Here is a 27,476-nt window from a genome sequence, read left to right on the forward strand (position 1 = left end):
CAGCTCAGGCAGGAGCTCAATCCCGCCCGCCCCGGGAACAGCCGCTCCGCCTCCATCCCTTTCTCCCTCCCGGGGCCATCCCACTCATAACTTCACTTCCGGGGCGGCCATTTTGGGCGGTCCGTGGCTGGTCGGTGCGGCGGGGCGGGCTCGGCCCGGGCCGCGGGGCTGTGACAGCGGCCGTGACAGCGGCGGGGGGCACACCTGCGCCGGGCACACCTGCGCCGGGCACTGTCGGGGCGCCGCCGCAGGGGCAGAGCCACCGCCCGGGCTCCGCAGCGCCCGCCTGCCCCCGCCATGTCGGACTTCGATAGCAACCCCTTCGCCGACCCGGACCTCAACAACCCCTTCAAGGTGAGGGGGCCGTGAGGTTTCGTCAGTGTCGGTCTGAGCCGAGTCGCGGGCTTCCCGCGAGAGGAAGCATGCAAGGAAGGAAGGAAAAAAGGGGGAAGGGAATAAGGAAGGAAGGAAGGAAGGAGGGAAGGGCCCCGTGGAAGCTGCGGGCTGGGGTCTCTGCCCTCAGCGGGCTGCCGAGGCCCAGAGTGGGGGCGGGGGCAGGGCGGGGAGGATAAGCAGCGGTTCACAACTTCAGGGTTCAGTGTTTTCTTCTGTAGCTAAAATAGCACAAGTCGTATTTCAGATGCCTTATTTCGATGGAAAAAAAAAAAGTTTTGGGTTTTTTTTTATTTTGACCCTAGCTTTGTGCTAGGGGTAACGCTACTACAGTCTTTTTTTCTTTCGTCTGGTTGAGCCAAATAGTTAAACTTAATGAATTAGTGAATTTACCCTCTTCTTGTCTAGCCTCCTCCCACGCCCTTCAAGCTTACTGGTTCCCTTAGCTTATGTCTGAAGTAATCAGGGTGCCAGTGGCTCGGCATGAGTTCTGTGCTGCATCTCAAACTGCTGTCCTGTAATGTACTATAAAGCTTTTCGATTTTGCTCTGCTGACTTGTCACACAGCTGTGAATTCTTTCTTCACTCCCTGGCTTCAGTTGTCAAAACGAACGGACCTCCCTGGATGCCTCACCTCCTATTTTTTTCTTTGTTATTTGAATCTAGTTAAACTAACTTCTGAAGCTATCTACTTTGATAATATTACTGAACTTCTTGCAGGCACTTTAAAGCACACAGATATGGCAGTGAGTTTAGAATGTTAGCTGGAACAACTAAGATTTTTAAAAATTGAGCTGTCACAAGCCAAGCATACTTCTGTCCACATAGATGCTGGAAGCATAACGTTCCTAACACTTGTTCATTGAAGTCGGCCTGAATCATTAGTTTAGTTTTTATGATCATAAAACATAGGCAATAGTATTCATTAGGCTAGAATTCCTTAGGCTAAGATCTGTTTTCACTTTTTGTATGCAGTGCAATGACCTTCCAGGTGAATGCAAGTCCTGGTGTTGAGTCTGCTGCCAACAATAGTTTGGGCTGGTACCAATGTCAGTGAGCACTGTTCTTTTTGGCACCAAGCACTGAAAAGGTGTCATTCTAGAATGCATCTTCAGCAACAGAAATACACAATGCTTTTCCTCCTCAGGCCATGTGCTCATCAGGCCGTGTAACTGGTCCCGTGTAGTGTTGTGAGACCTAAACTAGACACACACCTGAATTATACCTCCAGTTTGAAGATAGTGCTTAAAGTGCAAAAGCTTATTCCAGTTTCTCTTTAAGGAAAGACTTCCATTTTAGCTGTTGGGCAGAATCCATGCTCTGCTTCTCATCTGCAGTGCATCATGATAAAAGGACTCTCTAACAGCTTCTTTGTAACTTGAAGCTCTCTGTTTGGATTTCTTCATTTGCAGGCGATGGTTCAGGAATGGTCTTTATTTTTCCTTTTTCAGAGGTTTTTTTTTCCTTTCTTCTGTCTTTGCTAACTTCCATCACATTCCACTCCTGTAAAAGGTAATCATGCATAGGTTTACTTATCCATGCATTTAGCTTGAAGGGGCAAAAGGCCTCATACATAAGTTAAAGCTTGATGGCCATCTTGTTGGCAGAACAGCTTTGAAATTAGTGAGTAGTAATGCATGGATGTGTTTGAGTTTTGTCTATGTGTTTTAAAATACTTTATGCATGCATAGAACCAATATTTCCAGATGGACCCTTGCAGCCTAAGTCATATTGTCTAAACACTGTATCCTAATGTACTCCTATTTTTGTGTTTGCTTGATACCTTTGTGTATAATGTGATTAGTTGTTTTCCTTGCTTTTGAAGCTGCTTCCTATGGTCATGTAAAATCATAAAGTAGTACGGCAGAGAATGGGTGGGGAGGCATCAGGTGGAAGAGTTGTTGCCAAGGTCTAAAGATAGATGCTTTTTTTTTTCTTAAACATTTTGACTTTACTAGCTGTCTGTGATCTACATGTGAAGTTTCCTGTGACTGTTCTTATGCCTTTTAATAAAAAGATTAGAGCAGAGCTTCTTGCTTGATGTTGAATCAAATAAAAGTGTTCTCTGGAAAGATAAAAGTAAGCATAAACATCTCGTACTCAGTATTTTGGGTAGTTAGTATTTTCGGAAATCTAAAAGTAAATTATCGGCTGGCAAAACTGAAATTAGCTTACCTGGCTTGATCATGAAGTGCTGTGGATTTTGAGACAAGTGGCTGCCTAACCTTTGCATTTTTTTATTATTTGTTTCTTTAAAAAAAGCAATAAACTGGAACTGAATCCAGAATCATGGATATGCTTTTGAAGTCATAGTGTTCCTCTCTAAATAAATGTCCTCTGAATGCTGTACCAACAAAGCCAAAAGATGGATTTTTTGAAAGACAGAGGGTATATTGAAACAAACAGAAAGGCAAAACGCTAACATTTACAAGCTTTTGATAACATTGAAGTTGTGCAGAAGAAAATGCATCCATACAAGTGAAGATGTGAGAATCCTTTTATAATATGATATATCAGCAGTGTGAAGAAGTGAACAGTTGGTGTAACCTCAGGTATCATGATTGGAAGGAGGTTAGTAATGAAATCTATTCATTTCGTTTACTAAGAAACACTCGTCTTAGCTTGTGAGTGTGAATTCACACTTTGTAAAGTTCTCACTGGAAAAAGATGCAGTCCCACAGCACCCAAACAGGGTGAGCAGAGCAGATGTGGTAATGGTAACTGCATTCAGTGCTAGGCAAATCTATAGAGAGGCTACAGATCTGAGCCCAAGTTAGAAAGCAAAGCCAGAGTCAGGATCATGTCCAATGAAAGTAAACAGGATGAGTCATCAGTCCTCTGATGACCAGGTGTAAGGGTTAGTAAGAACTGGGGGTCTGACCAGTTAAGAGGAGTTTGGGAATCCTCCAGGTCCTGACCATCTATTTTAAATAGGCTAAAGCAGCATGAAATAAATTTTGTATGACAAAACAAAGGCAGATTTCTAATGTAGCTGTCTCCTTGTGGGTTTTTTTGTTTGTTTTTTTTTTTTTAATGTTATACGATAGGTGGTGGTTGTAGTCTTCTTTCTTGTGAGGTGATACAGTTACAAAGGTTCTGAAATAGCAGTGTCAAAATTCAGTGTAAGTATCATTTACTCTGAAACAATGAACAGTTCATCTACGGTAAAAATGGTTGGTTCTGTGTTCTTGGTTTGAGGGTTTTTTCCTTTCATAAGTGAACAATCCTGCTACTCAAAGGAAGTTTTTTAAGTAGAGCAACAAATTTCATAGGCCTTTGGATCTTGGCTGACAGCAAAAGGTTTGAAAACTGACTGTTAATAATCCATACATATGAAACAGTTATTTTTTGGTGGCTGTAGAATGAGAACTATAAAGACTGAGTTGTGCAATAAATTCTCTTGGGTTGTTTCATCTGATGTGTTTAGTTCTGAACAGGTGCGTGTTTTTGACACCATAGGAATTATGATAGGCCTGAAAACGAAGATATATTTCTGTTCAGATGTGAATAGTTTCCTTTTCAGGGAAAAGCCAAATCCCTGTGTGATAGGAAGATTTTTCTTGATCAGGTTTAGTGTGGGAGGGCACAATCAGAGCAGACCTCAGATGCATGTAATGTTAAGTATTTGAGTTGTTTCTTTGAATGGGAGTAGGGATCCAAACTGTAGTTACCTTTGAGTTGTTGCTCCAAAAAGACACAGATCTTATGTAGTAGTGTCATGACTGACATTCTTGTTTGGATGACTGAGATACTCCGCGATACCCAGAAATGGCACTGAATTGTTCCCACTGAGGTCAGTCGATTACTTGAGTCACTAGAGCTAAGTACAGAAGTAATTCCAGTTATAAATTGGATATTACACTTAATCTCGACTCACATGAGCACAAATTAATCTCCTGTCTGGTTTGGTGGGAAATACAACCTGGAGGTTTGATACTGAAAGCAGTTGTGCAAATGACTGATACCTTCTGTGGCAGCAGAATCTCTGTAGTTTATACCGTGGATGCTGAAGTGAAGCTAAAGTGATAGAAACTTAGAGGAAGAAAGAGAAGTCCTGATTTTTTTTTTAAGAATTGGGACCCTTATTACATAAGATGTTTGTGCAGCTTCAGAACAAAGCAGTTTTGTTGCATACCTATATGCATAACTGAGTTTTAATTCCTATATCTATAAAATACTGACTATAAAATATACTGATTTAAGTTGTCTGTCTTAAAGTTAGTAAAGGACATAAAATACAGGTATTTTTTCTTACTTACGCTATCTGACTTTTACTATCCCTTCATGTCTTCAAAAATTATGGATAGCCCTAAATCTTGCATCATTTAATGCTGAACACTGTGGTAGTGGATTAGCTGTCCCGCATGGAAATCGGCTTTTGAGAGTACACTTCACCAGTGCTGTAACTGTGCTGTAATCTGTTAAAAATATGAAGCTTTTTAATTGTTATTCAGTATCTCATAGCTGTGTTTTTCCCTCTAGATTTTCAATAAAGTGTTAGCGCATACTGCCTAGTGTTACTAATGCACTGTATATTGAGATTTTTAACATTACGAAGAGGAGCATACACATATCAGAGCTGGGCAAGGAGAATGATTTGAGAACAGCTGTGAGATGGAGGTGGTACTTTGTTAGGCATCCAGTACTCCTTTGCATGATGAGGCTGGTGCAAACTTTAGGACAAATTTGGCCTTGCCAGCCTCTCAAGTTCTTTTAGGTTTCAGGGGTGGGGACCTTGCCTTGCTTAGTTGCTCAGAACCCTTCGCAGTTCTGCTTTCATGTGATGAATGTGACAAAAATTAGGCAGCATTCAAAGGACAAGTATAAGAAAACCTAGTGGGCTACTTTTGCAGTATCTTATTTAATAATTTTGTTCAGGCAGAGTGGGAAAGAAAGCTATTTGAGCATAATTTCAAGAGTGGGATGGGAAAATGGCTGACAAGTGATCAATATGTTAAACTTGAAAAACTTGGAATTATGAAAGAACTTAAATGGCTACTTGGGTATTTTTATTATTATTTATTATTTTTATTATTTTTTGTTCTTTTAGGTCCAGAATTTTTAAACAAATGTTTATTCAACATGTGTGAATTGCGATTTGAGAGCCTTAATCTGGCAGTTCTGTGGGGTTGAGAAACACTCCAGAGCCTGTTTATGAAAACTGTGATGGATAATTTTCTCTTTTGTCAAAAAATAAAAAAAGTCAGACCAGCAGTTTCAGGCATTTTGTGTTGTGTTTTTGCTTAATTTTCTGACCCAGTAGTGTTATCTTAGGAGTATTTAACAGAGAGCCAGAAGTACAACTGTTACTGTAACCTCTTCCCATCCCTAAAATCAAAATCCACAAAACTTCTGGATGAATTCTTTCTTAAATCTTACTTTCCAACTGTTTTCTTGGGTCTGTGTAGCTTAAATGTTTTTTTTTTATTTGAAATTGTTTTCAGTCGCTAATGTGTTGTAAAAGCATGATAATCTCTATCCAAATCAGTGTTTAGTGTTCATAAACCCCATTTCCTGTACCTCATTTCCCATTTATTCCACAATAAAATACTGCTTTTACTTCCCTGCTAGTCCTTCGGACTAAACTGAAAAAAATGTTCTGTGCAGAAATTGCTCCTGTATTTTTGGTGGAAGAGTAGGTATCCCTCAAAGTGAAGTTTTTTTCAGCAATATGAATAACAGTTTGGAGGGGCTGATCCCTAGTTCAGTATATTCCCTCCACTTAAATCAAAATCACAACTAACAGTGTAAGCTTAGCTGATGGTATTTTTCAGATTATCACTACATTATAGATTTTATAGATGTATTTTACTGGTGGTGGAACAATCCTGGATCCAGAACAATCCTGGACCCATATCCAGTGAACTGTAATACTAAACATTGTTACAGATGTATTTACTTCTTCAGTCTTTAATTGGGAAGTGTCTTCTGTGTTAGTGAAACTGGCAGCTGATGACTGGTTTTGGTCTCCTAGACAACAGAGGTCTAGTCCCTTCAATATTGTTATTTAAAAGGCTGTAAAAGCTCACGTAGAATGGATTATTATGCTCTCTTTTAAACATTCTCATTTGTAGTTAGTTACGTTTGTACATCCTCTGTGATAACTTGGTATTCAGTTAATTTTATCTGTATCTGAGTGATGTAAGCATAATTTGTTAGCTTGGCACAGAATATGTTTTTAATAGTTCTATAGGTGCTCTTGCCAATATGAATTATAAATGTGTTGTTTTTTCTGTGTTCTGTCAGTTTGTGTTACTGTTTGTTGGGGTATTTTTTCTGACTTTTCCATTCTTGGCATAAAAAATAGGTTGCTGCTTGTACCTGTCTTGTTGGGATTTTAAAAAGTGTTAATACTTCCTTTTGAAAAAATGAAGGAGAGAGACTGCAAGAAACAAGTAAACTGAAAGATTTAGATGGAAAATGGCTAAATTAAGTTATGCTACTTTCTTAAAACTTCAGTCTCCTAAACTAATTCAGATCTTGAAAACGTCATCTGAAATGACTGTGTAACTTAAATGCACTAATAGCTGGATATGAAAAATAGTCTGTTTTTAATTCTGTTCCGTGATTGCATGACTAATAGTTAAATAAAAAGATCAGAAGCTCTGGCTTTTAACTGGCAGGAGTTTGGATGAGATAAGGCTGAGTGGAATATGAGATATGGAAAATAAATTATTACAGTATAAATTCACTTATTCCTGCGGAATATTAGTTCTTACTGTTTTCAGCCAGTAGAATATGCATGTTGTGCAACATAGAAATTTGATAGCCTTCATTTAAATGCCACTTCTCCTGAGTATGTCATCCTGCACAGCATTTATTGTTTGTATTTTTCAAACCCTGAACAACTTCTAAATTCAGTGAGTTTTTTTATTCTGCAGCAGTGAGTATAAATGCTTCACTGTTTTCATCACTGTGTTTAAATGAGTTGGCATTTGCTCCATTTTTAAAATGAGATGCAATGAGTGTAAGGTAAATTATTCAAAACAATCCTTTGTACTTTGTGGGATGTAAGGTCTAATCTCTTCAGGAATATTGTAAGCTTTGAAATATGAAGTGTAGCTCCTGTTGTATCAGTCATTTGATGCATTGTAGGTGTTCAGAACAATTGGAATAGCTCCTGCATCTGGGCTATACCCTGACTATGAAGAGCTGAGGGTAGTTCTAGCAATGAATGAGTTATAGGAGAGATACGAATTTCCAGGCTGGTACTCGCCGCCTTCAGCCCTGACATTCCTCTTTTCCTGTGATGACTGGTTTACTTTTCCATAAGTTTTTCTGTGTCACAAGCTTCAATTGAAGTCCAGACTGTGTAATTCAGATTTTCTGAATGCAGAATTTGAGTGCTGCTTGCAGTGGTGGAATTCAATTTGTGTATTTCAATACAATTGTAATTTTCGTCCTTTACTGGGTAATGAAACTTTACTTGAATAGAGCTATTACTGAACGTCTTCTGGGTCACTCTTTTTTTTTTTTTTTTTTTTTTTTTTTTTTTTTTTAGAGCTACTGCTACTTTAGCAAACAATAGCAATATTTGGCAGGGGTGTAAGAATTGTTAATTCAAAATGGGAATGGACTTCTGACTAAGGGCTTCTTGCTCTAATCACTGCGTGCATTTAAGTGTTGAACTTATTTTTGAGTGCTAAGACTGCTGCTCTAGTACACCTGGTTGTCTCTTTTCATTTGTTAGTGTTGGAATGTCACAGTTGGAATGTCACAGTAGATTTACAAAGAGATCTGAGGAGTTTTTGACCCTGGTCTTCTCTAAAACACTTTGAGACAGAAGGCTTTCTTTCATCAGATATTTATTTTTGTTTGTATGTTGAATTTCTGAATATAGATTCCTCTTCTGAGTTCGACTTGACCACTGTTTCATGCTTTTTGGAAATGGCTGCTGTTTAGTGGTTGTCTCATGACATGTCTCATGATCATGTCTCTAATACTGTATTTATTCAAATAATTAAATTTATGATTTGCAGGCACAACTGGGCTGAGTTATTTGGTTAGTTATGGACTCTTCAAACACAAGTTCATTGTTGAAATATATTTTAAGCAGCTGATTCTACATAAAATCATGTGTTAATCAACTAATAGCAATTAGACCTGCCATTTTGACTATGTGGCTGATGGTTAGTGATCACAAGTGTACATGTATCTATACTTCAACATTTTTCTGTGGGAGAGGGAATTATATGAGAGCATTTTTGAAAGGGGTATCATACTGAAAGCATGAATGAAGTGTTTTATGCTTTCCTAATTGACATTAACATGTAAAGACTGGAATAAGTGTACTGGATCTGATGGAGTTAATTTTTTTCACAGCAGTCCCTATTGTGCTGTGTTTCAGGTTTGTGACCAAAATAGTGCTCGGAAGGCGGTGATGTGCTTGCAAGTTGCTCTGCAGTGCTTGCAAAGCACCAAGACCACCTTTGTTTCACACTCTTGCTTCCCTTCAGGGTATAGACTTTGGCGAGAGGCTGGGAGGGGCCCTGGGCAGGACCGCTGACCAGAGGGATCTTGCATGCTGCATAACATCGTGTTAGCAGCCCCGGTGGTGACAGTGGTGCTGGAAGCTGTTCCAAGCAGCCATTGCTCAGAGGCTGAATGGGCATGTGTCTGTTGGTGGGAGGTGGTGAGCAATTGCCTTTGCATGACATGTGTGGTTCTGTTGCCTTTTTTTTTTTTTTTTTTTTTCCTCTACCTTCCTGTTTCCCATTCCACCTTTAAACTGTTTTCTTAATAACCACACGTTTTATTTGCTTTTTTTTCTTTTTGGTTCTCTCCCGTATCCCACTGCAGAGAACAGTGAGTGAGCAATTGGTCTAGAGGCTTCGCTGCTGGCTACAGTAGACATACCAAAATAAGAAAAAAGTTTTCTGCTATATACAACTTTACACTAGTCTATATATTGAATTATGAAATCGGCTTATTTATATTAACTTCCTTTTAACTTCATCTTTTTTGATCTTGTACTGATTAGTCTAGTAAACTAATGTGAAATTCAAATGTTATATTTAATTATTCCCATATTTTTATGTAATTTTCTAATCCATATTTCAAGTAATTTCTGGTTGAATTTTGACAAGAAATATACTCACTATAACATGTTTTCCCTCTTTTTTGTTCATCTGCACAGTATTTTATGATAGAGATTTTAGCAAAGATTGTGGTAACAGTTGATTAGTTTCCCAGTTTATGCAAGACCTGATCATATTTTAGGTGTAACAATGTATTTGAGTAACATGGTAACTGTGGAAGGCTTGTGAGGGAGACTCATCGGTGTGGTTATTTTGAAACAACTAATTAAAGATGAGTTATATGTAAGAAAGTTGATGTTGTATTGCATTTGACATTATTTTGTATGCATCTTCAAAAAGGGTGATTCTTGTTCAGTGACCATTGAAATACTGCTTTGCAACTGAATGTATGCATTAAGGACAAGTGGTTTGTGACCAGAGTTTATGTACAAGAATTTGTTTAAAATATACAACATACAATTTTTAAATTTTTGAGGCAATGATTTTTCTTAAGTTTTTTTTGTAGTAAACTTTAAAATTGCCTCATATGAACAATTTTGTGAGTATAACTATTGGAAAAAACAGACTTGTTCTCATTTTCTCTGTCCCTTAGGATTTTAGAACTGCTAGGTGTTCTGCCCTGTTTTTTTTTTCTAGCTGTAAATAAGTTGACTGCAGCCATTAAGAAAGTCCTCTTTCTGTATCTGCAGATAAAATCCCTGCCAACAAGACTTAAGCTAAGGCCATAATAGATGCTGATTCTAAGAAAGCAGATTCTGCATTTAAATTTGATTTTTATTTTACTTAGCTTAATAATTTATGTATTTGCTTAAGTGTAGATTAAGTCACTTACTGTATTTCTTAATTATATTTATATAAGAGAGAACAGCTTGCATTGGAAGGGACCTTAAAGATCATCTAACTCCATGCCTCCAGCCAAAGGCAGGAACACCTTCAACTAGGCCAGGTTGCCCAGAGCTCCATCCAGCCTGGCCTCGAGCACTTCCAGGGATGAGCTTCCTTGGGCAACCTGTTACTGTGCCTCACCACCCTCACAGTAAATAATTCCTTCCTAGTATCTAATCTAAACCTACTCTCTTTCTGATTGAATCCATGCCCGTATTCCTGTCACTATATGCTCTTGTATAAAGTCTCTCTCCATCTTTCTTGTAGGGTCCCTTCAGGTACTGGAAGGGCACAGTTAGGTCACCCTTAAACCTCTTTTCCAGGCTGAAAAACCCCACTTCTCTCAGCCCATCTTCATAGGAGAGGTGCTCCATCCCTCTGATCACCTTGGTCTCTCCTCTGGACTCCCTCCAGCAGGTCCATGTCCTTCCTGTGCTGGGAGCCCAGAGCTGGATGCAGCCCTGCAGGTGGGGTCTCAGCAGAGCAGAGGGGCAGAATCCCCTCCCTGCCCTGCTGCCCACACTGCTCTGGATGCAGCCCAGCACACGTTTGGCTCTCTGGGCTGGGAGTGCCCATGGCTGGGTCATGTCCAGCCTCTCAGCCACAGCACCCCGAAGTCCTTCTGGGCAGGGCTGCTCTGATCTGTCCATCCCCATCCTGTGCTGGTACCAGGCTTGCTCTGACCCTCGTGAGATTCACATGGGCCCTCTCCTAGAGCTTGTGCAGGACTCTCTGGATGGCATGCCCTCCTTCAGCTGTGTCAACTCCACCACTCAGCTTGGGGTCATTTTCAGATTTGCTGAGAGTGAGCTCAATCTGCCTTGTGTCATTAATGAAGATACTAAATAACACTGGTCCCAATACAGATCCTTGAGGGACACTGTCACTGATGTCCTCAGTCACCTGCCTGTCCTCCATGTGCCTTAGCACAGCCTCTAGGAGGGTCTGTTCCATCATCTTCCCAGGCACAGAAGTGAGGCTGATAGGTCAGTAGTTCCCAGAGTCCTCCTTTCTACCCTTCTTAAAAATGACTACCATGTTTCCCCTTTTCGAGTCATCTGGGAGTTGCCCTGAGTGCTGTGACTTTTCAAATGTCATGGAGAGTGGCTTGGCAACTACATCAGCCACTTCCCTTAGGACTCTGGGATGAATCTTGTCAGATCCAACAGACTTAGGTAAATTCCAGTTCCTCAGGTCATAAACCTTATCTTCTCTTATAGTGGGTAGTACTTCGTTCTCCCAGTTCTGTCATCCATCCGCTTCAGAGGTGTAGGAAGAGAGGCTGCCTCTCACTGAAGACTGAGGCAAAAGTAGTTCAACCTTCTCATTCTTCATTTTTACTGGTTTTCTGTTTTTACCATCTGCATTATCAGGGGAGAACTTCTTTGACCTTCCTTTTCTGCTTAACATACCTGTAGAAGCCCTTCTTGTTATTCTTTGTGTCACAGGTAAATGTATCTGTCTTTAAAGGGAATATAAATGTAAATATATATTTAAATACATATATATTTTCCTCTCAGTCTTTATCAACTCCAGTTTATTTTCTAAGTTGAACTAGACTGTTGGAAATGAGAAAATATATCTAAACATAATAGTTTTAAATTAAGTAAATCGTATATATATAGTTCTTTTTTGTGTTTGATGTACATGTAGAATATTGTGCATTTGTACATTTGTGTAAATATAAATGTAACTAACAGTATTGAATAAATGGATTTACTCATTTTCAAGAAAGCCTATCTTTTATCCATTGTTATATTCTGAAAATGCAAAAACTTTCAGGCACAGAAACACTGTGGTAGAACTAGGCATCACATGGAAAAAGTACAGGTTTTTTCAACCTGAGTTGGTGTGGTCCATTGTGTTGGGTACTTTTGCTTTTCTGCAGAACAAAGCCTGGCTGTCTAGCACAGAGAAATGTTTCATTTCTGAAATCGTTTTCTTAAGCTAAATCTCGAGCAGTCTTTCTTGCTGTATAATTAATTGAGGTAGAAAAAATTAAGCTTTTTTCCCTAATTTTACTAGTTCAGCTAGAAACTGAATTCGTGCTTTTGGCATTATGGGACCTCGTTTCTTCAGCTTCATTTTTATGAAATGCTTTCTCTGTTCTTATGGGGCTGGATGTACTTCTGAGTAGAGAAGTTCAAGGGTTACAGAAACCTCTTCTGCCTGGTCAACATAGGAGGATAAAATAAATCAAATATGTGACAGATGGAGTTTCTGTTATACTGTGTTAATCTAGGTTTATAAGAAGCTCAGAATGAAATGATGCTGGTTTGGAGATAAAGAGGTGGATGTTTACAGACTTCGTTAGTGAAAACAAACCTTTTTTACTTTGAAAGAAAATCTGACTTTTATATTGTACTATTGACTATTATAAAGTGTCAACTTTTTGATTATATGCATGTGCACAGATTTACACAACTGTTTCCTTTTCTAGGATCCTTCTGTTACACAAGTGACAAGAAATGTTCCCCCAGGGCTTGATGAGTACAATCCGTTCTCTGATTCAAGAACAGTAAGCATGCTTATTTCTTAATCATGCTGTTAATCTTTGATTTGTGAGGTTTTATTTTCAGAATTGTGACTGATATTGTGGAATGTATAATGGGCTAGCTACAGGTAGTGGCAGATGTATAAGAATAGATGGTTCCATTAAGTGTTTGGAGGATGCATTGGCATGGTTGATTTCAGAGAGCTTTGACTTGTTAAGGAAGACTGGCCCTCTGAAAGGGGACCAAAACAGAACTGAAGTTTTTCTTCCTGTTTTTACTAACTTCTGATCGTTTTTACTTGTTAGTATTTTATCTTCCTTTTTCTTCTTCAGTCAGAGTTGGGATTAATGCACAAGAGATGGGATTTCATGTTTGGACTCAGTTGTTTATTAATTCTTATCTATAGTACAGTGAGTACAGCACTTCTACAGTACAGTACAGCTACAGCACTTCTGGCTAACAAGCTAAAAGCGAAGGAATGGAGATCTGTCTTGCTCGCTACAGGGTCTTTTAAGGCTAAACAGTCCAGTTGAAAGCTAACACCTAGATTATTTTTACTTTTGACCCAATAACTAAACACCCATGACTCGCAGTGCAGCATTTTCTATCAAATTAAAAAAATACTACCTAAAACCAAGAAGAAGAAGAACAGGAAGGAAGAAAAACCAACGCCCCAAAACCTCCATCGTGTCCCATACCTATTACTATGTTCTAACACCCCGAACTCCATACCCTTCACCATGTGATACTACACGCATCTATTCAAACTATACACCAGTGATTCCAACTCCATAACACAATTTTGGAAGCCTTCTCCAAGGCCTCAGGTCAAAAGCAGTGTTCTTTTGGGGGTCAGTGCCAGACAGTACAGAAAGTTCAAAACTCTCAGGCTTCAGGGTTTCAACGTCTACTAACTTGTTTTTCCTAATTTTACAGACCTGTGATAGTCTGTCCTCGTGGTTTTCTGCATTTCACTAGCTTTGAAGCTTATGAGTGTGGCATACTTACCTAGGGTTTTGCTTTTGATTTCTGTTTCACTTAATGAAAATGCTGTTCAGAATAAGGAAAACATTAATTTAAATTTAAATAATGGTCCACAGGCTTTGAACAGTGGTGCAGTAGTGAAAGGAAAAATTTATGTCAGAGAAACAGTTGTTCTACATCTCTAATTTGTTTGGTTTCAGTGTACCTTGTGCTTTTCCATTGTGGGGAGGAATACAAGAAATAGGATAGTAAATTAATACTGCAACCACATTTTTTCAGTGGCTGTTTTTAATAGTGAAGATCTTGTGCAAGATTATCAAAATGTGTGGCTGGTTATTGTCTGTCAATCTAATGTATAAACATTTAAATACTGTATTTTTAAAATGCAGTGTTATTTTTTATGACAAATCTGGTAGTGCTGTTAGAGAGTGCTTATATTTGAGTATTTGCAATGCCGTGGATGGAGCAACAGAATTCACTCGTGAGAGAGAAGCAGCTTATGTTAATTGACGTAAACCAGCATTTTAAAAAAGTTGCATAGCAAATGCAAAGTTTGGTAGTAATGTGGTTTAACAAGATTCAATAGCAAGGTACATTTGATTACTGCCTAGAGGACATGGTCAGATAAAGCTGTCAAGAAGGGCTTCCTGTTTAGTCACGAGATTCAGAAAGGGCCCCATTGCATTCTGGATTCCTTCCTGAGGGGGGTTTTGATTTGTATGGATCCAGACTTTGTCCCAGGTTTTGTCAATGATACATGTCTAAAGGACTACATGTGCACAATCAGGTCTTTTATATCACTTAGCTAAGATTTGAATGTTTAGTGTCAATTACTGAAAATCTGTTGTGACAAGGAATTTCTCTGCCTCAAGGAGTAATGCTGAGATGTGTCCCTATTCAAGGGGAGGTCCTGGTGTGCAGCCCATTACTGTGTGAGACAGCTCAAGGAGCCCTGGCCTGTGCACTGTTTATGAAGTAAGGTGATTGATTTATGGTCATATTTGCATACCAATTACAGAAGTTAGTTTCTTCCAAACGTGGTTTGAGTCAAATCTTTATTGTCGCTATGGTTAGATGAGTGTGTTGGTCAGATCAGCCTTTGGGTACTGTTATCTGTCTCCCCCAAAACCTACTTAAGAGCTGGATACAATCTTCATACCAGATAAATCCATTACGTCACTGAGCAAAATTGTGGGAAATAGTGGGGGCAGGGATAGCAGACTCTTATAGCAATGAAATAGTAAAGTTTCATACCATTTTAAAATTCTGTGTGAAGAAAGCTTGGTTTTGGGTATGCCTTGAGTCAGCTGTTTAAGACAGAATATTTACAGCTAGCAACAATGTTAGGTAAGTGTAATGGTTTGACAGCAAAAACAGTGAGAGACTCCAAGTCAGAAATACAATTTAATAAGAAAAAAAAGAGAAAAAATAAAATATCTGCTGTAGTACAAAAGAAAACCACTGTCAGAGTCAGAATACACCCTGACACCCCACTAGTTAGGGTGGTGGTAGCAGTCCAGATGAAATGGTCTTGTTGAAGTAGTGATCCTGTAGAAAGGTTTGGTAGCTCTTGTCCTCTGGAAACCAGTGGGTAAGGGCTGCCTTGGTGTTCCAAATCTCAGATTTTTATCTAGGTAGGAAATGCTTAGCTCCTCCCCCTAGGTGAAGCATCTGCCAGTGGGATGATGTAATTTTATCAGTCATGCAGTGGGACTCAATAGCTCATTAACAGCCAATATCTTCCTGGAGGAAAGATGGTCGTGGAAAACATAAAGATGACTGCCCCACCTGGTTTTTAACAGATGGCCCATTATCAGAGGATATCTCCCACAGAGATAAGGATCACTACCTCACCTGTTTTCAACAGATGGTGATAGAATACATACTTCGGGCACATCTTTACATTGTAACCTAGGACAGTAAGTCTCCTAAATTATTTTCGCCTGGATCTCAATATCAGGAATTATGTTAAATTTAGTATTATGAAACTTGAGGATGTTCAAAACTGGTTTGTATTGACCATAAGTCATAAAGAAAGTAGATCTTGTTTTAGAAAAATATAATCTCAAGCTACTCTTACTTTATTACTTCTATACTTATTTTGACATGCAGCTTTTTGGGAAAAGGAGAACGGAAGCATATGGCTAAGATTATCTGGCTTTGAGCAGTCAGATGTGCTTGGATAAAAAATTCTAATTGTTCATTAAATATGTCATTCAAAAAGCTGGGAGGATGGAGGAATTCTAAGTCAATGGTCAGATCTACAGTGCACTGTGATTCAGTTAATAATCTCTGGCAGTCTAATAATGTTTACAATTAATAAAAATTGTCCACTGAATGAACACTTCTCTGCAGAGGTAAAGAACTTACACAGGTTTTCTTGACAAGAGCAAGACTCAAAACATAAAGCTAAGAATGCAGTAATAATCAACCTTTACATGTTACTTCTCTTCCTCTCTATCTTGTGGATGCTGAACATACAAGTATTTCTTCTGTAGTTATATGCATTTGAAGGATTGTACCTAGGTACCTGGGGATATACTCGCAATTCCAAGTGCTCACCTGTTTTCCTAACAGCTTTGGATGCAAGGGAAGACCATACTATGTGTGTAAAAGAAATACGTGCAATAGGAGTAATGGAAGAGAAGTGGAAGTGAATGTCTTTATAGACTGGATGAATAGAGGTAGATGCAGGGTCTGTAAGTTTTAAACTTGGGGTAATACCCATTTGTCTGTCATATCCCTGTCTGATGCCCATCATCTGGGGATGGAAATCACTGTTTTGTGTACTGCTTGGAGCAAAAGCATCCTAGTAGTTTTGGTTGGAGTTAATTTCAGATTTGTAGTGGTTGTAGCAAGATGGTATCTTGCAGTCTCTGGAATTAACACAGCATTCAGTTTTCATCCTTGCTGTACAAAAAAAGATGTGGACAGGCTGGAGAGGATATGGAGAAGGGCCACAAAGACAATCAAAAGCCTGGGAAGCCTGACATGTGAGGAACAACTAAGGAAACTGTTTGTTCAGGTTTGAGAAATGAAGTCTTAGGGAAGACCCTAATTCCGTGTTCCAGCCTCTAAAAGGTGGCTACAGGGAAGATGGAGATTCCATTTTTACAAGAAATCATGTGCAAAAGATGAGAGGTGATGGGTAAAAATTATTGCTGGGGACATTGAATTTGACACAAAAGGGAAATGTTTCACAATGGGAACAACCTGATCAACAACTTGCCTAGACTGATCTCCCAAGGGAAGTGTTGGATTTTGCAGCATTTGGATTGAGCTGAACAGAGTACTAGGGCCATCTTGTTTAGACTGTGCTTTTACTAAGAAAGGTTAGATGGTCCCTGAGGTCACCATGGAGATTGCATTGTATCTTTTGTCATGTTTCTGAAGATCAGCAATGAAAATTAAATTATGCAATTAGTATTTCTGCTTCATCATTTAGTGAAATTATGTTAAAGCTTTTAATCTCTTCTTGCTTCTAAGTTTTGAACTTCTCTGAGCACGCTGTTTATGTAGATAAGCCTATATGCCTGTATATATACCCATATATACCTATACATAATGATGCATATAGCAATCAATTTCAAATTGCTGCATAAAAAAATTTGGAAAAATCATTAGTGGAGTTGGATTTTCTGTTGTTGTTTCAAGAGATGTGTTTTGATGTTTTTTTTTTTTTTTTTTTTTTTGTCCAGCACATTCCTGGGTAGCTTCCTATCCTTCCATCTTGTATTTAAACACAGCAGAAAAACACAGAAGAAACCAAACTTATCATCCACTCCTGGCTTCTTCTGGAAGCTTTTTTAAATCTGTCTCAGATAAATAAACTTCACTGTATGAAGAAATCAATTCAAGATATTTCTTTTGAATGCCTATTTCCTATCAGTTTCAGCTGTTGAACAGTCAGCTGTTGAAAAACAAGTTTAGTTAGGTGAATTTTTTTAAGATATATTGTGATTATTTTTAAACTGATTGTTGCTGAAACCTTAGGCTGCAAACTACAAACTTTCATTTTGGAAAGTTGAACTATTCTTTAACTGTTACTTAATTTTGTGAAGGGAGCCTCTAAGGCAAGTGGAAATGGAAAGATTAAGAAGCTGCAATCTGTCCAGATAAAAACAACTACACACAAAGAATTCTGTAAAGAACTAGTAGGCCCCGCATCAAAAATCATATGGGACCAAAAGGCATATACAGAGCACATAAAGAGCATGTGGAGAATGAGTTCACAGGTTGTGAAGGTATGAACCCAGGGACTTCTTTATTCTAAGGTCGCTCTCAGGAGGCACCCAGCTGAAGCTGTCTTTCTGATACTGGAAGATGCTATAACATCTTCCCAGAGCCTTCTCTTCTCTAGGCTGAATGAACCCAATTCTCTCAGCCTTGTCCTCACAGGAGAAGATGCCCCCTTCCTCTGATCATCTTGGTGTCCTTCCTCTGAACTCACTATGTTCATGGTCTTCTTAGACTGGGTGCCCCAGAGCTGGATGCAGTAATCCAGTTGGGGTGTCACAAGAGCAGAGAGGAGGGGCAGAATTGCTTCCCCTGACATGGACTGCTTCTGTTTAAGCTTCTTTGAATGCAGCCCCGGTTGTGAGCACAATGCTAGAGCTTGATACTGGTATACTGATACTGTATACTGATACATCCTCAGTACTTCTCACTTCTAGGAAAATCCCAAACTGTGCAGCTATGTTTTGCAAGGTTTTCTGTTGAGCATCTTGGGAGCTAAATGATTTTCTAAGGCATTTGAATACTTCTGGTTTTTTTATTGTAAGTAGCTGTGGTATTCTTTTTGCTTCTTCACTTTGATTAGAGTTATAAAAATAAGTACTTTAGTTTGACAGGAAGACTTAGAGGAGACTGAGTTTAAAAAAAATGATGGTAATTTTTTAAAGAGCTATCTTTTAAGAGCTCAAGAGCAAGCAATTTCAAAGTATTGTAGTTCAAGGAAGTGAAGTAGGCCAGCTTGGCTGAACAGGGATCTTTTTCTAGAACTTAAATAAAAATGAGAGGTGTTTGGACATAAAAAGCAAGGACAGATGACACAGGAGGTTTTTTGCAGAGATGCTGTTTGCCACTGCAGGGAGGAGATTTGTGTGGTTAAAGCTTGATGAGCATCCAAGCTGGATAGCACTGTGGTGGACAACAAAACGGCCTTCTAAAAATTGAGCAGCAAGAAGATGTTCAGAGATAATACTGGTCCATTACTTGATGCAGTCAATCACCTCACAATTAGGGATGTGGACACAGCTGAGATGTTAATGCCTTTTTTACCTCTGTCTATAACACCACTGATGGGCCCAGGGACCCCAGTGATTTGAAGGCTTTGTAAACTCTCAAGTTGTTCAAGATTTACTGCTCCAGCAGAATGCACGTCAGTCAGTGGGGCCTGGTGGAATTTATCCCAGTGTACTGAAAGAACTGGGTGATCGTATCGTGGGTCCTCTCCATGTTATTTTTCAGTGGTCTTGAGAGTCTGGAAAGGTACCAGTTGACTAGAGCTGGTGAATGTTGTCCCAGTTTTCAAGAAGATTAAGAAGGAAGACTTTGGTAATTATAGACCAAAAAGTTTCACTCCAATGCCTTGTAAAATTATGGAGAAGGTTATTCTATGAGCAAGGGAAAAACACTTGAGAGACAATGCTGTCATTCGTCAGAGCCAGAACTGGTCCAAGAGGGGAAAGTCCTGCTTAATCAACTTAAGCTGGGAGTTGGATTCCATGATCCTTATAGGTCCCTTTCAACTTGAAATGCTCTGTGATCATGATGCCTTCTTCACTAGGTTCTTCATGTATCACAGATGCTTTATAGTACCTGTGCCTATTGTGCATTGTTGTGATCTTTGAATAGTAACTTGGAAAAACGGATTAAAGCCATTAGCATTTAAGATCATTTTGATCATTACAACTGTGCACACGTTATGAAGCTAAGCAAATACGAAAACAAAGTAGTATCAAAAATATGCACTTTTTTTCTGTACTTAATGAAAGAACTACTACTATATTTGAGCAACAGTGTGTATCTTCTGAATACAATGACTGAAATGCAATTTGTGCTGGGATTATATTCTTAACACATATATCAGCCTAGTAATTCTGGAGTGATACCCAGCAAAAATTGGTGAAATAAGCAATAGATGATGGATCTTGAATTTGAAAGTTTCATGTAGTACATTACTTCTCTATTTAGCCAGGTGATATAAGCCTTTGTTAAGTAGAAGGTTATGGAAGACATTATTAATAAATTACATTGTGTTTCAGAGTGAGAATGGATGACTCTTAAATGCTGTAATTCTCTGAAACAGTAACTGGCTGTATTAATATTCATGTCTGAACAAAATTAAAATTCCATTTATTTTTACTGAATTAATAAAATTCTCTGTGTTAATTGAAAGTAGTATAAGGTAAGCTGTACCACAGAACTCAGTTGATGTTCTTTTTCTAAAGATTGTAAATATTGCAAGCAGCATGTCAAGTTTTCAATTTATTTCAGTAGCACTTCCTTTAAAACGTCTAAATTGGTTCTTACAGATATAATGAAAAGAAATTTGTTAGAATATGAAAATGTTTCCCTGTAATTGTTTTTTGTTTTCTTAGCCTCCTCCAGGAAATGTGAAAATTCCTAATGTACCCAGTACCCAGCCAGCAATAATGAAACCAACAGAAGAACCATCTTCCTACACACAAATAGCAAAGGTTTGTTTGCAACTTTTAGAGACTAGGTTCCTTTTAATAATAATTATTTAAATATGCTTCTGGAATAATTCTGTAGTAATCAATGCTTTCCTAATTAAAATTAATACTGCCTTTAAGTAATTGGTAATATGTGAATTTCTGCTATATTGGGTCAGTCTTCATAAATGGAGATGCTTAATTATAATGAAAAGACTAGGAATATTTATGTTCATATGTTCATACTTTTTGTCAATATGTGGTGATATTTTTGTTCAGGAGCATGCCTTGGCCCAGGCAGAACTACTAAAGCGTCAAGAAGAACTGGAAAGAAAAGCAGCTGAACTAGATCGCAGAGAAAGGGAAATGCAGAGTCTCAATCAGCAAGGGGGTATGCATGAAAAATATACTTTAAACTTCTTAAATGAAACTCTTTTTTAGGAACTTAATTTTAGAGTGACACTGTGAAGCAGATGTCTTAATGTCTTCAAGTAAAGGAAATTTATCTCTCTTGAGAAGATGGATACAGTGAATAAACTGGACTTTCAGATTTTCAGTGAAAAAATTTTAAATGTGGCCTCTGTAGCATATTATTCTCTTCTATCTATTATTCTCTTCTGTTTTTATTCTAGATTAGTATCTGAGTAATACTGCTGAATAGAAATAAAGCATTTTGAGATGAAGTAAAACTAACTTCTTAAAGTAACATCTCTTTGATTAATAGCTATAGGAGAACTTTCCTGGTTTGAAGCATTTAATTTTTTTGCTGGGTTACAAACACAATATTCTACACAAAAATCTATTCTTTTATTAATTTTCTATTAGATTTTTATATGCCACAAACTCTGTGCTGTGAAAAATCAACAGTTTTTTGCAGCAATTTCACAAGTGTGAGAAGATTTACATCCTCTTAACTGAAAATACTTTGCTACAAGTACATCTATGGGAATATTCCTTTTCAAAAGGAAGAACTTGAGACTAAAGTTCAAAAAAACTGCAAAACCTAAAAACCTAACAAAGCAAACGGCTGTGTGTAAAGTTGACTTTATCTGGTAATTTCACTTTCAGCTACAGTTCTGTTTTATTTTCACATGTGCTGGTCCTTTTTTGAATATGCAGTGTTACAATTCCAAATTGCGTAATTCCTGAGTAATTCAAGTTGTCAGGGAATTTTGTAGAATAGAATAAAATATAATATTTTCAATTGGAAGGGACGTACAATGAATCACAGAATAGTGATTAGAATAGAGTTGGAAGGGGACTGGAGATTATCTCCTTCAAGGCAGGGTCACTGGAGCAGGCGATACAGGAACAGGAATGCATCCAGGTGGGTTTTGAAGGTCTCCAGAGAGGGACACTCCACAAAGCCCGTTCCAGTGCTCTCAATGTAAAGAAGTTCTTTCTCATGTTGAGTGAGACTTCTTGTGTTTCAGTTTATTGCCATTGCTTCTTGTCCAGTATCTGGGCACCACTGAAAAGTCTGGCATCATCCTCTTGGCACCCACCTTTGAGGTATTTATATGCATTGATGAGATCCTCTCTCAGTCTTCTCTTCTCTAGACTAAATAGGCCCAGCTCTCTCAGTCTCTCTTTGTAAGAGAGATGCTCCAGACCCCTCATCATCTTCGTGACCCTTCACTGGACCCTCTCCAGGAGTTCCTTGTCTCTCTTGTCTTGAGGAGCCCAGAACTGGATGCAGCACTCCAGGTGTGACTTCACCAGGGCCCAGTAGAGGGGGAGGATCAGCTCCCTTGACCTGCTGGCCACACTCTTCCCAGTGCAGCCCAGGATCCCACTGGGCCTCCTGGCCACAAGGACTCACTGCTGGCTCACTGTCACCTTGAGATCCACCAAGACGGCCCCAGCCTGTGCTGGTACTTGGGGTTATTCCTCCCCAGCTGCAGGACCCTGCCCTTGCCGTTGTTGAACCTCATTAGGGTTCTCTCTCTCCAGCTCTCCAGCCTACCAAGGTAAAGGCAGCAGAGCCTTCAGGTGTATCAGCCACTCCCCCAGTTTGTGTCACCAGCAAACCTGCTGAGAGTGCCTTGGATCCTTTCATCCAGGCCAGTGAAAAGCAAGGTGAGTGAGGCTGGATCCAGTATTGATCCCTGGGGAACACCACTGACTGCTGGATTCTACTGCCCTGATCCTGACCCTCTGAGCTCTGCCATTCAGCCAGTCCTTGGTTCACCCCACTGTCCATTCATCTAAACCACTTTTCCTGTGCCCACCTGTGAGGATGTTATGGGAGATGGTGTCCAAAGCCTTGCAGAAGTGGAGGCAGACAGCATCCACTGCTCTCCCTTCATCTACCTATCCTGCCCTGCCATCACAGAAGGCTGTCGGATTGATCAAGAATGATTTTCCCTTGGGGAATTTGTGCTGACTACTTCTGATGACCTTCTTTTCTTTTACATGCTTGGTGATGAATGTTCTGTTCCATCACCTTTCCAGGGATGGAGGTGAGACTGACTGGCTGGTACTTCCCTGGATCCCCCTCCTTCTTGCCAGTTTTGAAGACGAGAGTAACAGTGGCTTTCCTTCAGTCATCGGGCCCTGTTCCTGTTTTTTGTGATTTTTCAAAGATGGTTGAGAGTGGCTTAGCTGCAGCATCTGCAGCTCTCTCAGCACCTGTGGGTGCATCTCATCAGGACCTGTGGATTTATGTGTTTTAGAAGTCTGCACAGTTGATCTGTCACCAAACGCTTTATGACAGGGGGAGGTCTTCTTTTCTCCAGCCTACCTCTCCTTGCCCCAAGGTCTGGCATTCCTGAGGGCTGGCCTCAGCAGTTAATGCTGAAGGAAAGAAGGCATTCAGTAATTCTGCCTTCTCTCTGTCTTCCTTCGCCAGGACACCTGTCTGATTCAGCAGTGACGCCACATGTTCCTTACTTTCTTTTTTGCTGCTAATGTACTTCTAGAAGTACATTCTGCTTCTGCTTGTTGTCCTTGATATCATTTGACAGACTTAATTGTGTTTTTCTTGTCATATCCCTGCATACTCTGATGATGTTCCTATAGTCCTCCAATGTGACCTGCTCCTTTTCCCACATCCCATAAATTTCGTTCTTGTGTTTGAAATTTACCAGAAGCTCTGTGGTTATCCAAGCAAGTCTCTTGCCCGCTCTTCCTGATTTCTTGCTCATGGGAATACACTGGACTCGAGGAAGTGATGTGAATATTGACCAGCTTTTTGGACCGCCTTCTCCTCTAGAGCCTTAACCCATGAGATTCTACTAAGCAGGTCTTTGAAGAGGCTGAAGTTAGCTCTCTGGAAGTTTAGGGTTCTAGTCCTGATTGCTGCTTTACCTCCTCTACACGCAATCTTTAGTTCTACCATCTCATGGTTGCTATAGCCCAGGCTCGCCTCAGCCTTCACATCTTCAACCAGTCCCTCCTGGTTTGATCGTTGTCTCAATTTAGAGACAAATTTTAGGAGAAAATGGAATGAGTGTTTCCTCTAAAGAGAAGGGCTTCAGTAATCCCTTTTTGCCAATGAGAAATGAATACCAGTGGATAAAAGTGAACAAAGTATGGTGTCCACAAGGCACAGAAAAAAAATAAAAGGTTGAATAAGTGCTAGATATTAAAATTTTAGACCCTTACCCTCCAGTTCCCACTTGGCCATGTGGCTTGGAAGGAAAAAAATGGCAGCTGGCCCTTTTGTCTCAGAGAAGGGGAAAACGGAACTTCATGCAGCAAGTCAGGCAAAACAGATGGGAGCCTGTTGAACTTCTGGTGTTGATGTCACTGCTTCTGGTGGATTTTGGTCTCCTTTCTCTGGTTGGCTCAGCCTTTTTTCCCGAGGTCTTGGGCTCAGAGCAGCCCCCTGCTGGTCCACTATCTTGGCAATTCGATCTCCTACTATAAACGCTGCTGAAACCAAAAAGCTGCTGAAAGGATTCTTGCTGCAACCTCCAGGCCAGGGAAAAAGAAGAAAAATACCCTTAGTGCTTAAGTTAGCAAAAACTAATCTAGTGAAAGTAAGAATGTAGTGTCTTGGTGCACATCGCAGTGCACACTCTGGAGAGAGGCTTTGAATAAAACCCAAATAGGAGCCCAAGGCTCCCCACTTCTCCCCCGATTGATCTTAAAGCTACAGCAGCCATTTCTGGGAATAAAGCAGATGATTAGGGACTAGAGTATAATCCTAAAATCACCCCAAGACAATCATCCATTAACACATCTTTCTTCATTGGCTCTTACACTGCATGCATCAAAAATTATTTTCAGTGATCTTTAGGAAGTTCCTGGACCATGTATGCTGGACCATGTTGTCCTGAGAACAAATACTAGGATCATTGAAGTCCTCAGGAGAACCAGGGCCTACGACCATGAGGCTATTGCCAGCTGTCCATAGAAAGCCTCATCGACTTCCTCCTGCTCATCAGGTGGCTTATAAGTAAGCACCCACAACAGTATCACCCATATTAGCCTGTCCCTTAATTCTTGCCCATAAACTGTCAACTCATTCGTCTGCCCCTGAATAGAGCTTGATAGAATCCAGTTGCTTTCTTACATGAAGAACAACTCTTCCACCTCACCTCTCTCGCCTATTCTTTCTAAAAAATTCACAGCCATGTGTGACAGTATTCCAGTCATGTGACTATCCTACCATAGCTCTGTAATTGCAATGACATGATGGCCTTGTGACTACACATAGATTTCTAGTTCTTCGTGTTTGTTCCCCATGTGTGTTGGTGTACAGGCACTTCAGGGAGGTAATCAAGCATCCAGGTTTCCTAGATGGAGTATAAGAGGATTAATTATAACCATGAACACTCTTGATGTCATTAGCCCTGTGATTCTCATCTTGAGAAGCAGTCAAGGAACATGGTTGACATGACCTCCTCCCTAGAAGGATAGAATGATCTGTGGGGGTCCGTAGATCATTCACTTTTGACCCCACCCCGAGTCCTGTAGTCTAAAGTCCAGCTCACCAAATTGGCCAGCATGCTGCCGAAGATTCTCTTGCCCTTTTTTAAACAGGTGGATCCTATTCCTCCCTAACAGGCTACAATCATTTAAGCACAGCCCATTGTTATGAAAGCCAAAACCTTGATGACTGCCCGGAAGCCAGATGTTTACCTGCACAGTGTGGCTGCTTCTAGCTGTCCCTGTTTCTATGACCAAGAAGATAGATGAGAAGATGACTTGGACACCAGTGTTTATCACTTATCTTGCCAGTGCTTTATAGTCTTCCTTGATCCTGCCTATTTTTTGGCTTGTGGTATAATTTGTGTCCAAGTGGGAAAGTGGGAGCGGGTAGTAGTCCATGCACTTGATAAGTTGGGCTACCGTCTTGGCAGCATCATGGATTTTAGACCCTACTAGGCAGCATTACCTTTTGTGACTCTCAATCAGGCTGGTAGATGGGGTCTCAGTGACCCTAAGAGACTCAACCACTGCAAATACTCAGTGTTACTTCTTACAGTAATGACTGTGTGCTGCTGGTCCAGATGCTCCTTATTGGACTTGCTAATGGACATCTAAAGCCTTTAAAGCATCATATCTGTTTTGGTGTGGATGTTGGAGGGTAGAGGTTGGACTTGAGCTCTGTATTTGTGGGTCACCAGGATCCAAGGTGTCTCACACTCAATGATGTCCATTGTAGACATATGATTTTGAAGCCATTTCTCTATCTCCCTTTCTTCTCTTAACACTGTACAGCCTATTGCAATTCGTCCACCTTCTGCAACAATTCATCAAACTATGCATATTTCATGCAGGTACAAGCCTTTTCTCCAGGAGATATATCTGTGCATCCATTGCAAGTTATCACCTGTACTCATGTCTCTTTTCTTTCCGGTTCCCTCAGTGGATGGATCAGTCAGACTTCTCGGGGATGACTCAGTAGACACATTCGTTTTGATTCTGAGACAAGTGCCCACCATTATGGCAGAGACCTAGAGCACTTAGCACTTACCTGAGGCATGGACCTACCTGCAGATTGCAGCACCCTCCCTACTCGCCTTGCTGCACAAACTGCCACACTGCATCTTTTTGATGCACCATGTCCTGGTCACTCGTGCTCCCTAAAGCAAATTGAATCTCCCACTCTGCTCCTGGTAATGCTCATTCCCCGCCTGACTGGTTAGTGAGAGTTTCTGAGTCGTGATAGGGCTTTGGGCTGCTGCTCAGGTGTCTCTGAGCTCAAGAAACCTCTGGACAGCTTGATCTAACGCTCACCCCCAAACTTAGTTTGGTTGCTGCTGCTGCTCTCCTGACTGATAATGGCCATATAGTCCAACTACCTGCCCTCTTCGTACTAATAAATTAAAGCATGTTATTAAGGGCATTGTTCATATGCCCTGAAACACTGATAGGCTGAGAACATTGACCACTCCTCCAGGAAACCCATTCTAGTGTTTGACCATTTTCTTGGTAAAGAAATGCTTCCCGATGTCTATTGTGAACCTACTCTGGCACAAGTTTGAACTATTCTATGTATCACATTTCTGTATCCCAGGGAGCTATGCACTAATTTGGACACCTTTGAAAACACCATAGAGTGGTCTTGACTGGAGAACAAGGTCTTTTGCAATTCTCTAGCTATTTGCGTTCATTTACCTTAAGATACTGGCTGCACATTCAGGACACCGTTGTCATGTTGTCTTAATTTACTACAGTGAAAGATCTTCAAGCTGGTATGTCACCTTAGCTCATTACCTTTGGCCTTCTCTGCACAGGTTCTGTGCAGTACTGCATTCAAGCTAATAAAAGCGTGTTGCTTCCTATTTCAACTAATTGATTTGGTCACATGGTGATTCATATATATCTCTTGTATCCAGAGTTTGAAATGCTATGGGCAAAAGTTTGTTGCAGTGATTGTCTCAGTTGAATCTCCGAGTCTGTGCTTGGTATGACTTGTGTTCAGCAGAATGTATACGCTCCCCTGCAATCAGATAAGCATACCGGAAATCCAAGTGTCTGATCCTGTGTCCTTTGCAATGTCCTCACTCTGTCACACAACTGTATCAAAATATGGTGATGCTGTAGGGCAT

General features: G+C 40.0%; 1 protein-coding gene across 1 annotated transcript in view; it reads left to right on the plus strand.

Annotated features, from left to right (window-relative positions):
• The first annotated feature begins 110 nt into the window (after positions 1–110).
• Positions 111–27,476, plus strand: part of SCAMP1 (secretory carrier membrane protein 1) — a 46,174-nt gene continuing 18,808 nt past the window's right edge. Inside the window, exons 1-4 of the mRNA XM_014881406.2 lie at positions 111–354; positions 12,757–12,834; positions 20,398–20,496; positions 20,752–20,863. Coding sequence (XP_014736892.1) covers positions 298–354; positions 12,757–12,834; positions 20,398–20,496; positions 20,752–20,863 — 346 coding nt within the window. The 5' untranslated portion in view covers positions 111–297. The remainder of the gene's footprint in view (positions 355–12,756; positions 12,835–20,397; positions 20,497–20,751; positions 20,864–27,476) is intronic.

This window comes from Sturnus vulgaris, chromosome Z, assembly GCF_052056855.1.
Source record: "Sturnus vulgaris isolate bStuVul1 chromosome Z, bStuVul1.hap1, whole genome shotgun sequence".
NCBI lineage: Eukaryota > Metazoa > Chordata > Aves > Passeriformes > Sturnidae > Sturnus > Sturnus vulgaris.